At 29.6% G+C, this 12609-nt stretch overlaps 1 protein-coding gene and 1 long non-coding RNA gene across 4 annotated transcripts; one reads left to right on the top strand and one right to left on the bottom strand.

Moving 5' to 3' along the window:
* Positions 1-14: 14 nt before the first annotated feature.
* On the top strand, positions 15-4478 carry LOC126925529 (uncharacterized). Its single transcript, XR_007713972.1, has 5 exons — positions 15-113; positions 1399-1479; positions 1618-1955; positions 2523-3521; positions 3725-4478. It is a non-coding gene; the product is annotated as an uncharacterized LOC126925529 (long non-coding RNA).
* A 1032-nt stretch (positions 4479-5510) lies between these two features.
* On the bottom strand, positions 5511-12246 carry LOC126925954 (uncharacterized). 3 transcript variants are annotated; one of them, XM_050741973.1, is made up of 4 exons: positions 12094-12246; positions 10963-11261; positions 8324-8484; positions 5511-6968 (listed from the first exon to the last, which is right to left on the bottom strand). In XM_050741973.1, the coding sequence occupies exons 2-4, from the start codon at positions 11259-11261 to the stop codon at positions 6661-6663; spliced, it is 768 nt and encodes a 255-aa protein (XP_050597930.1). In that variant the 5' UTR covers positions 12094-12246; the 3' UTR covers positions 5511-6660. The 3 variants fall into 3 exon arrangements, with proteins under 3 accessions (XP_050597930.1, XP_050597931.1, XP_050597928.1); XM_050741974.1 differs by having other exon boundaries at positions 12048-12108; XM_050741971.1 differs by lacking the exon at positions 12094-12246 and having other exon boundaries at positions 10963-11512.
* Between the last annotated feature and the right edge of the window lie 363 nt (positions 12247-12609).

The raw sequence follows: 12609 nt of genomic DNA, 5'->3' as shown, positions 1-12609 counted from the left end.
TATAGCCGCTAGTCCAGCCCGCGATTCGTCCACGCTGCGCATCCCCAAACGCTTGCAACTGCCGACGATAACGCTGATAAAACAGCCTACGTTCGCCTGCACACCTTTCTCCGGTGAGTCGAAGACCTTCTGTGTTCGTTAGAGGAAGCTGGATTATGAAACAGAATGATAAAGGCTATATAATTAGAAGAGAGGAAAGTATTTTGAATAAGGATATTTGGAAGATGGAATTTTCGAGATTGATAGGAGAGAGAAAGTTGCAAGAAATGTTATTTGGGAAGTAGAATTTTGGAAATTGAAATATAATAGGATAAGAATATAAATGAAATTTAGATCGATTGATTAAATTAAAAATGGTTATCTCCAAAGATAGGGAGGAAATATGTAATTGTTATATTTATATGTATATGGGATGTTGTTCTCGAGAATTTCTTGAAATCGGCGGTGGAGATTAATTGATTGGAGAATTGAAAGCGAGAGAAAAATTGTTGATAATTAAGTGGTAGAGTATTTGAATTTTTACAAGATATTTTTGCAAAATTTTGTATAACAAGAAACCTTCTCGATAAATGATTTTGTTTAAATAGGACGGAATAAATTTATTTAAAATGTCCACTTGATTATTGTAATTGCGAGATAACGTTTTTAAGAACTTGAGGGCTTAATAAACGGTTTAAGTTGATTAATTCTTTGACTTGTTAGTTTTATTGAGCCAATGATCAAGATCTAAATTTCTCGCTCTTTCTCTTTCATTACTTCGTTAGGGCGAGTTCAGTGAACGCAATAAACTGTATCTCCATTATAAGTGTACACTAAAAAAACGTGGTATATCTGGTTATTGAGCTTTACTTTCCAACAAAAAGAACATAAAACAAAATTAAGAAAATAGAGATGCGCAATGCATAAAACTATTTAAAGATAGACGTATAGATATAGAAAGTAATATAAATTATAATAAGCCAATATTGCAGCAGATTTGTGCAAATATATTTATGCAAATCTATAATTTTATAAATATGAAAAAAACTTTAAATTATAAACAAATCTTATTTTAAAAATGTTATACATTTTTACATGTAATTCTGTGTATTTTTGTATTTTCAAATGTCCCATAAATGCATAAAAATCCGTAGTCTACCAATTAAAAATAGTTTAAGATTATCTAGGAGTTACCGACCTCAAAGCCCATGTATCACGGTCCGCTAGTAGAGTAAATCAATTTTTCTATCGTTACTGAGAAACAAAATTAAGAGCTTAAAAAGAAGAACTAGAATTAATATTGGAAAGGTATATTTATAGAAATTTATATTGTCAACGGGACTACTGTTTTAGGAACCGTGTATTATAAATCATGGACAATGTCTTTTTGAATAAATTGTCGCTTTTATCTATTTATAGGAATAAATAATTATGGAAGTTGCTGCAATACCATTGATTAGAGAAAACTAGCATGAAAAATTCAAGCTCACTAACTCTCAGGTATGTAAATCAAAGAAAGACTTTCGTTCTGTAATGATGTCCCTAAGGAAATAATATCTGAAGAAAAAAGCTCTCATGCAAAAAGAAAATCCATTTTATATCTTCTACTTTCAAGAAATTATTTAAATGTTTTTTCAGCTTTTTAATAACAAAAAATATTGCTTTGGTTTACTAAGATGCTTAATTACATTGTCAAAAAAAAAAAAAAAAAATAACACTTATGGAACTGAAACATAAATAGGATTCTTTGACTGAACTTAATGAAGTTCTTCTCAGTTACTGTGTGTGGGTTAAATTAATGATTTTATCTTTGAGAAAGACATGAATGCAACTCAAACGAGTGTCTAGAGTCTAGAAGATAACAAGGGAAAAGTATAATGTTGTGGCTGCAGTTTAAAACAGAAGGACACTCGTATTACTGATTATATTATGTATGCCACATTTGCACAAGCTATAGAATTTAAAGGACGAACATAGTAAGTGGAGTTGACTCTCCATTTTCACATAGTGCATAAAATTACTATTTAATGTTATGTTTAGAACTTTGAATTTCTTTTATTAAAAGTGGAATGTGAGTGCTTTTATTAATAATGGAGTAAAATGAATCCTGAATGTTTACATTAATATATTAATTTATGGAGCTCTTTGAAAAAGCTCTACTTATCCTACTAATTACTTTCATTTATATTTATCATATTTGGACTCTAGATCCTGTTTTACTTGTATTTTTAACGGTGATAATCTTAATTTTTTCGGCAAATGTGCTTCATTTATTATTACGCATCGTAATACATATCGCAAGCAATGTATGAATGGTTGCTCGACGGCAGGCACCCAAACCTTTCTTCTTTAAAGCTCTATTATCACCGATTAAACTGAGATCAAACATGAAAATATGAAATTACATTAATTTGTAACTTCTGATCTCTAATAATAATAATATTAGTTCAATTATGCAATAGAACCCAGTAACTTATATTTATGATTAATATTAAATTTAACATTAAGTAATTTATATTCATAATAAACTTCTCTCCTTCTAGGCGTGTGCACTTATGATACTGTCCTACAGAATACAATAAAAGAATTAACCCAATGTCCTTCTACTTCCCCGAAGAAGAAAGAAAATTGTTTAACGCTTAATAAGTAAAGTGCAATGGATATTGGCCTCCTGCAGGAGAAAAACAACGATCTTTTAGTATCGCCAACTGCGAGAAAGATGAATATATGCCGAATGTACAATATGGTAGTTTATACGTTTCATCCCCCTTGGGACCAAGATTAATTAAGACCACTGGCCGTGATGTTTATCTGAGCTAGTAATTGCCATAAACTCTACCAATGATTGCGGCTTGCCTATATTTTTGAAAAAAATACCAGACCTCCCTAACTAATTACGTTTACCTCTCTATTTTGAATATTTGTTGTACCTTTTACATTTCATTATTCCTTTTAGATTTTTAAATGCTTTGACTTCTCTAGTATATTTATATTCCTGTTCTGTGGAATTTCTTTCTTGAAAATTTTGGAGATTTTATCTTGTATTAAATAGATGCCGCCATATTTCATTACTTATTCTTGTAGCTAATATTTAAAAATTTTCAAAACACTATTAACTCCCGCCTTTTATACTATCCGTGATCGAGATATGAACTTTAAAATTCACTATATCCGATGTTCACCATGAACACACATAAAGATGTTTTTAATAATGCCATTATCGATATAGCCGAAGCATAAGCTTGCAGTTTTCTAATGTGTCCAAAACACTGTTATTTTTAGATAATTCCTTGTATCGGTCTGTCGAATTTCAATGTCAAAAGACACAAGTTTGTAGTGTTTTGAAATGTAATGAAAATGGAAACATCCATTTAGAAATTTTAATGTTACCTTTACTGGACGTGTTACGGTTAGCTCAAGGTGATATATGTAAAAGCATAGTATGTTCCCCTACAACGCAATAGTCTTACCATACAACTTTTGTCTGAAACATTTCTTCGTATCGTGAAAAATAAGAGAGTAACTAAAAGTGACAGAGTTAGGTGAGACACCCTATATATTCTATATTCTATATTCTATGTTTTGATACATTCCATTATTTTTCTATATCATATTCTGTGACCCAATCGCGTATCTTACATAAAATTCTACATAACCTCTTAATGTTCAAACTGCCTGCAAACTTTCATATTGTGCTCTGAACTTATGAGATATTCATCATTATACGGTACTAATTATATTTTAGGTTAGAAACTATACTAAAAACTCGTCAAATGGATTCTGACAAAATCAAGAAAAGAAGCATCCTATGTACGTCGTCTGAAATGGCAAGTGAGACGTGGCAATAAATATTTTAATCGATCATGAATAAGAACGTTAAATCAACGTATTTACGAAAGTATCGATTATACGAAATGTCCTAGTCGTCCTACAAGAATAGATTCAACGGCGTTCAATGGGAAACTGAATTATTCACTGAGACGCTTCTGAATCTGAATTTTATTAAATCACGTCCGCGAGATTTACGAGCCCGGCTCCCTTAGGAAAGCACGATTGTTTGATCACGTAAAACGTTTCTTAGTTTTCTGTTCTGTTTGCCTGCCTTTAATGTCGCTAATACTGACACGAACGACCATAAGCTGTCCATTTAACAGATCAACGAAATATTAATTACTTGTCACTTATGCATAGGTTTGGTAATAGGTCTTGTTGCTAATAGAAATCAATAACTCTTTGATAATTTTAAGAAACGTGAATATGATAATTGTTTTTGATTTTTTTATGAAGAATTGATAATCACTCTGAATTTTAAAGAGGAAAAAGTTTAATTATTTAATACTTTTAGATAATAGACATTTGATAGTTTTTATATTTATTGTTTATTATATTTATATGTAATTATATAATAATTACTGATATATTTTTTTTAATGATAAACGTGATTTTTGGGTAGTTTCGTTATATTTCAATGGTATGAAAAGAAGACGTAAAAATAAAAATCGTGAAACATTTATCTTATCAGGCAAAATGTCGTAATTGAATTTCACTTTCTTTTCCTTGTGGCTATCAATTTACGTCATTAGTGTGTAATCGCATAAAATTGATTCTGAGGTGAAATTCATGGTACTATCTTCTTTCTCTAAGAATTTATTATAAAAAGAAAATTTAAGTAATTTCCATATCTCTAAATAAATGTTATAATTAATTTTGTTTAATTCTGATTAAAAGGAATTTATTTACGTGTCTGTGAAAATTTCTATTTAAAAAGAAGAAAAACATTTTTTCACAGAAAGAAGGAAGAAATTACTATATTTTAAAATAATTCAGTTGGGCTAAAAAAGAAACGAAGATAATTTTTTAGTAACAGTTTTAAAATTTCTTAAAAATAATTAAATCTGTAGAACAAGATCATTATCTTGAGAAATTGGAGAATGTATTATTGAAAACAAAATGCTCTGTAACTTCGATCTTCGAGCGATTGAGAATTCCAATAGCCGATGGTCAGACCTACTTCTACTACTTGAACCATAATGTAATGTGACGGCTGTCTACCCATGGGTAGAACAATCTACTGACGTTCCTCTGGCAATTCTGGCATGCATGAGTTACACAATGTAGGAATAGGGCTGTATTTCTGACAAAGTTTAACTTCTGCAAATATTACTGGTGATAGGATACATATAATAAATTTTTATAATCAGGTATAAAATTTATCAAATTTTACCTTTTATAGTTAAGTAAAGCTATCTTATAAAGTTTTGATTAGATGATTAATCTTTAAAGTAAGACATAAGTAATATATTTATTAATATAACAAAATTTTACATAGACACTAAATTTTATTAATAAGAATTACTGAAAATTATAAAAATGTATTGTATTAATAAATTAATAAAATTTGACATCTATTATATTATATTTTATCGTATTCTCTTATTATATTGTAAACTCTCATTTTCAAATAATTCTAATCTCGTATCATTTTATATATACATGTATAAAATTTTAAGGCAAAAGAAATTTATAGAACATCATCGTATAACATGTTTTATTTAAATTATTTTGTCATAATAATTACTTTATAAGGCGTGGATATTCCTCGAATCTAATTCTTACACTTATAATAATTACACTTATTTTTAGGATTAAACAAATACTTGCAACAGAATGCAATCCATAGAGAAAGGAAAAAAAGGACTCGTTTACAATTTCAATAAATATTAACTTGGTTGCAGTAATAACAATGCTGTTTAATATACCACAGAGAGCCCTTTTTGTTCTCTTAATTCCACCAAGTGATTTCGGCGCTGACTTACGCGTTTATCTCCCTTTGAAATGTTTGTGAAAATATTTTAAAAAATTTGTCACTGTTACAACATATTTAATAAGTGCAAATTTTGGTGACTTTATAAAAATGAATTTTAAATAATCTTTTAAAACATTTTTTTTGTAGAGTACAGTATAATTTTTTAGATTAATTATCTAAGCCTAATTTAGTGAACTAATATTATTAATGAAAGTTTACAAATCACAAGATACAAATTATTAAAAACAATTACAATAAGTATACATATATAATAGGCAAAAGATTGGTAGTAAACAAAAAAAATTTTACAAACTTGAAAATCATTCGATTGTACTATTTTGTGCCCTATCATTTGCTATATTATTTATTCAAAATTGCTCTATAACTAGTTACTTGTCGATTCACTAATGTTATTAATTATACGTGAATAATGTTAGATGAATAATTAAGATGAATGAGTAAACAATTTATACTAGTTTTATAAATTATTTTGTATTATCATATAATAATTAAAAGATTTTTAAAAAATTTTAATAATCAAAATTAAGTTCAAGTTTATTCAACAACCGTAAGAATATAATTGGCGGGGATAGTCTTCTTCAGTGACCTTGAGTAGCTACCTAGGTAATTCTCAACAAACTACATACAATCCAAAACCTCGTGATCAAAAGTGCTTTCAAGATCGCTTATTGTTAACCTCAACACTATAACAATAACCACGACAATAAATGCAATGACAAATAGGAATGGTCACGTCTTTTAGATACCATTCCAGAGATTGTCTACCAAGCTCCATACAATTTACCCCATATATAAGAGGAACCATTCAAACAATCGATGAAAAATCCAAACAATGATGAAAATGTATGATCTAATTAGGGATGAAGCGGCGGTGGAAAAGGTAAGTCTAAATGTGGAGGCTCTATATGGCTTCTATCGTGCCAACCCCCTGCCACAGGGTGAGCGTGATACAGTCCATAATTAACGCCATTTGTTGCTATTTTTTTGAGACCTTGGATACTAGACAGTATCAAGGCCATTTTGGCCAAGAGCAACGCCTTGCCACCGAGAACCGCGAGGAACTGGAAACCCATGGGTATCAAGATCGAGCCCATCAGCAGGAAGCCCATCATCATCAGCGGCACCATGTGGTTATGTCTACGACGGTGGCGATGCCTGCGGCCTGATAACGAAACGAGCATCATTAATGAGATACTTGAGACAACAAGTGGCTTGTTAATGTCCACTCTCAAATTAAAGAAGGATTTTCGTGCAACAACAATAAAAGCAAAGTGATTTTCATGATTTTTTTTTATACTAACTGCTAGTTATATGAGATTAAATCCTTTTAAGATCTGAATACAGTCCTGAAATATATACAATATAAACTTAATTTATCTGGCGATGAAAGTAAATTTTTCTTATAAAAGCTAAAACTTTCAGATCTTCTATGTTTTTCTTTCAAACGTAGCTTCAATTTCAGCGTAAATTATCTAACTTTCAGAAAATTTCTTAACTTTTGCATTCTGATGACTGTGACAAATGCTATACTACACACCAGCAATGGTTACATCGTCAAAGACGATCGCAAGACCTGTATAATATACAATAAGCAATAAGAAGAAATAAAAGAAGTTACATTCGTACGTCAAAACTATCTATTTAACCCTAAAAAGGTCCAATTACATATAATCAGTAGTTAGTCTGAAAAAAATTTATAGTAGTCACTTACTTGTATTGTTCTTACACGAAAATCCCCCCTTAAGTATACTTTTATAATTTTTCAATTAATTGAATGTACTATAATTAGAAAAGTACATATATAGTTATAAACCGTAAAAGAAATATTAGGCGTACGAATGAATAGTTCAATTTTTTCAGTAAAATTCAGAGCCTATGTATGAGAAGCTATCGCAAGTTGTTCAGTCAAAGTATTTGTCATTGCTTTCTGTAACTTTAAGCCATCTATTGGACAAATGACGAATTACAACACGGTAAAAATGCTTTAGACACGATTCAATCGTCATGGCACTAACAGTAGTGAATGTTCTATGAAATTCCCACGTGTCAACGTTAGGCCACACACTGCTTCTACGACAAAAAAACGTCATAATGAGCCTTGTTTGCGACATCTTGCAGCAGTCAGTTTAATCACTAGACATTAGTTCTTCGGATTACTAGCTGTTCCGATCGATGCAACACGCCTTATCCGATAATCACTTCCAATTAGTGACTGAGATACAAAAATAACTTGGCAATCGGATCTTGTTTAAAGAGGCAGTATTTTTTTCCATGATGGAGTCCATCACTTGTCCGATAGATGATTTAAAGCTATAGGATGCAACGATGAATATTTTGGTTGAACATCTTGCTGTACTTTTTTTAAATAAACTTTCAATTTCAGTAGAAAATTTAGATTGTTTATTTTGTACCGAGCGTTTACTCGGCTACAGATTGTTGCATGATAATGATTACTTTTACAGCAAGATATTTTATTAATCAGAAGTTACCGATTCAGTTAAATGGACACGGACAAACCTTCGAATTTGTAGTTATCTACATCGGTTGCTTCATTATTAAGGAGAGAAATAATTTTATTGGTCAGATAATCCACGTCGACTTTGAACACATGAGTGCGTAAAACTCGTAATAATCGCTTCACGATAACGGCTGTCCAATTGGTATCATCCCCTATCTCACTGAAATATACAGAAAAAGATAATTTTAAGTATTATATATTTACATTTTTCTTTTTTATTAATTTTGTAAAAATATGAAGTTGAATCGTTATTGAATATGTCAACTAATTTATTGTCGTTACAGATTTACGGATGAACTAATTTTATAATAAATCGTTCACTTAAAAAGATTTTATAAAACAAACGGGATCAGTTTCAATTTCAATACACGCTAGATAATAGGTCATTAAGTTAATCTCGTGCTGAGTAAGAAATCCCTTAAACGCGGATTACTTGTCACGTGAGATTGCGTGACTTGAAATTTGTCCGCGGAAAATACTTCGGCGCTCCATTAAAGGTCTGATATTTTTCCTGTTCGCAAGAAATAGGGCGAGGCGAAATCGTAACTACTTTGTGTCAGTGTACAGCCGTTGGAAACCATCGTAGGTCAGCGGAACAACGATAATAACCAACAGGAATATTATACAAATTTTAAACAAATAAACAACTAATATTTTCTACAATACAAAATATAATTTATAAAAATTGATAAAAAGAAACGTATAGGAAAATGTTGACTATTTTAAATAATCTTTTATCTAAATAGTATTTTATTTAATAGTCTTAAATAGACTTTTTATAATGTTGACTATTTTCTTCGTTAATTTTATATCATTCTTTTTTAATCTCTTTTTTATTTAGCCTGGAAGTAATTTTTAAAATTTTCAAATCAACTATAAAATTAATTTAAATAATTCTCACTCTTATAACTTATATTGTAAATGAATATAATTCTCCATTTCGAAAATTGCATAGGTTCATAAACATTTATATTTTCAGATATAAGGTTCGTCAAGTTTACAGAGAAATTTGCAGAAATTCTATGGGATTGGAGGTCTGCAATCTTTTAGACGCTTATTCTAATATTGACCGAGCTATTGGATAAAGGAAATCAAAGATGAACTACACTTCTCAACAGAACGGGTCTTTACATTGTATCAAAAAACTTTTAATATTTTTTAATAAGATAAGCTTTGGATATAACTGCTCTTAGATTACCATATCTACACTTTACTTACTATAGAAGTGATACAATTCGAAAAATTGTATTTTATTTCTTTATTTAATCATGATCAAGTACATTGTAATTTCATAAATGACAAGAATGTACTTGATTCAATTTTGAGAACATTATTTGAGTTATTGATAAATTTAATTAACAAAATAATGTTTTATTTTCACAAATATAATCTTTTATATTTTACAGTTGTTTCACTTTGATATTATTCATTTTAATTCTGACTAAATTATTTAAAATAGACATCTATCTAATATTTTTTACGTTAGAAATTAATATCCTTTATCTATAATTTTTTAAATTACTATTTGTGCAATGTAAAAAAATTATTTTTAATAGAAAAGAATTTTCTACAGTTCCCAAGAATAAAAATAATAATTTCAACAACTTTTTAAATTATTATTTATGTAGTTTAAAAATTATTACTTTTAATAAGAAAATTAATATTTGCCTAAATATTATTTATTATTATTTCTATATACTATTAATGTTTCTGTACTACTAATGTTTCTATAAAGAAGACGTTTGATTAAATTATAAATGAAGGGAATAATAATTAGAACGACACTTGGAGAGAAAAGAGCGATATCTCATAAAATGATCAATAGGGAGTTAACTTTCATGCGATTTCGCAAGCTGAGAAGTTCCGAAGTGGAACGCAGGGCTTCCACGGCGACTATCACGCCCTAAAACTTTTCGGAACCGAAGTCGAACTTCCACGAAACTTCTGCAACGGATGTCGGTTGTATTTTTCTCTAGATCCTCAAATATTTAAAATCAATCCATTGAAATCTACGATTTCTTTACTTTTTTTTATACATTTCTATCTCTGCATCACTCTCATATCATGGATCTTCCAGTTTTCATTTTGAGTAAAAATATTCTGAAGTGAATTTTTAAAATCGTGTAGATTTTTACTTTCGAGAGGATATTGTTTATTTTATGAATTTAATATTTTCTTTAGGGTATTCTGGGAATTATATTTCACCTTTTTTAGCAGATGTAAATTTTACAAAATATCGTACTTTTTATAAACCTTAGAAAGAAATATAATTTTTATTTCAGGTCATGTCAAAGATAGTAAAGTTAAAACATTATCATTTATAGTTAGAGAACATCTAATTCTAAAATATCCAATTCGTCTGAAAGGCCAAAACTCCACCTTTTATAAGTTTCAGAATTTTATTATCCAGGTACATGATTAATGTTCGGTTGTCAAAAAATAAATAGCCTCTTATTTGTCAAATCGGCTAATTGCATAAAAAGATTACATAAGAAAATTTCTGAACTTACATGTAACTTATAATCAACCGAGTATTTTTGCATTAGCATTTCAAAAATTTCTAAAAGTGGAGTTAACCTCTTTGACCTATGAACAATTCATATAGCAATGAACACATTAATTCTTTGTTCTTGTTTACCTTTCTCTATAATTGTCCGTAAAATTCTTGTCCTCGTGAAACCTTACTAAATCCAGCCCCTCGAAAACTGGTATAATATCATCAACTAGAAGTGCATCCAAAGCAGCCAGTGCATGTTCCTGCACGCATTTTCGAAACTTCTCTAAAAACTCATCTTGCCCTGAATTGTTCCAGGATTCCAATGGACAATTCTGAAGCACGGTACGTAGGCCTGTGTACCACTTCGTATTGTCGTCGCAACTAGCGCCATCGGTCACAAGGATGACAAGTATGAACACGTAGAATGCACGCGGGTGCATCTGCATTCAGGGGAATAGTCGCCAACTTTAATAGCCGGTCGTAACAACTCGCAGACCGATAAAACTTAAGATTCGAGGGTACGCTCCGGATACGATACTTTGTGTTATCGCACGTGCAAGTTATAGGCGTGATAAAAACAAATGTTTTGAATAGGTAATTTATACCTGTTTTGAATTTTCTACTTTTTTCCTTTTTTATTATTAGGCTGTAGATGTTCATGCAATTTTATGTTTATATACACGTAATTAAAGAAATGGAATTTAAGTAGATATTTGTTTCATCTACTACATATCGTGATAAATGGTCTATTTTGAATATTTCATATATTTTTGCATATTAAATGCATTCTATAAATTTTTTTAATATTAAATGTCCCAAAAATGCATAAACATCTACAGTCTATTATGCTTTAAATTATAATATTAAAATTGCTTATGAGTTTATTTGTTGATCTTGAATTAGACTAATTAATTTTAAACATAGCATTTATTTAATGCTATTAAAATCATTTGATAAAAAGTAAAATTTACAAAATAATATTTTGCATATATGAAAAAATATTTAGTAAATTTTCTTAAATTTATGTATATTCTATTTGAATTAATTTGCTATATAAGACTTGTTCAATAATTAAAACCAAACCTTGCAATATACTATACCAACACTACTATATTCTAAAAAAATCATTCTTCAAGGTGTGAAAAAGTAAAAATTCCAAAATTTCTTCCTTCCTTAATATTCGCAACTTTTTACAAGTAAATAACGATCATTAAAGTTCCAGCTACCCTTGCAATCCAATGTTCTTCATTCACTGAACAAAATGAACTTTACCTCGAAACACGAGCACACCACTGGAGATAATGTTCTCCAAATCGGTCGCGATACAATGTAAACGTTCGATCGTAGCTATATGAAGATTTATACATGCAGGAAATAGGCTAGGACACCGGCCAGGTGGTCATTGCGATTCATCGAAGGGCAACAAGGCAACGGTTAAAAGGCGGCACCTTTTATGCTCCAGCAACCTTGGTCTGTAATTATCAATAAACTCTTATAGAGTTGCATGACTCAGACCCTGAATTGCTCTTTCAACTGATCAGTGACATTCTGATAATTGAATATAAATAATACATAAAAACACAAAACTTTTTACAGTGTTTATAACATGCTTACAATAAAAACAAAAAGATTATTATAATATATTCAATCACGAGATCTAAAAGAATGAAATTATTTAAGTTGGCAATAAGATACTTACTACATTAATAAGAACAAAATTTAAAGAAGTATAGCGTAAATATGTATACAGCATAAATATTAATATTTCTAAATATAATTTTTTTCTTT

This window comes from Bombus affinis, chromosome 16 (genome assembly GCF_024516045.1).
Source record: "Bombus affinis isolate iyBomAffi1 chromosome 16, iyBomAffi1.2, whole genome shotgun sequence".
NCBI lineage: Eukaryota > Metazoa > Arthropoda > Insecta > Hymenoptera > Apidae > Bombus > Bombus affinis.
The sequence above is the reverse complement of the archived record's forward strand: the minus strand, read 5'-3'. Positions and strand labels throughout refer to the sequence as shown.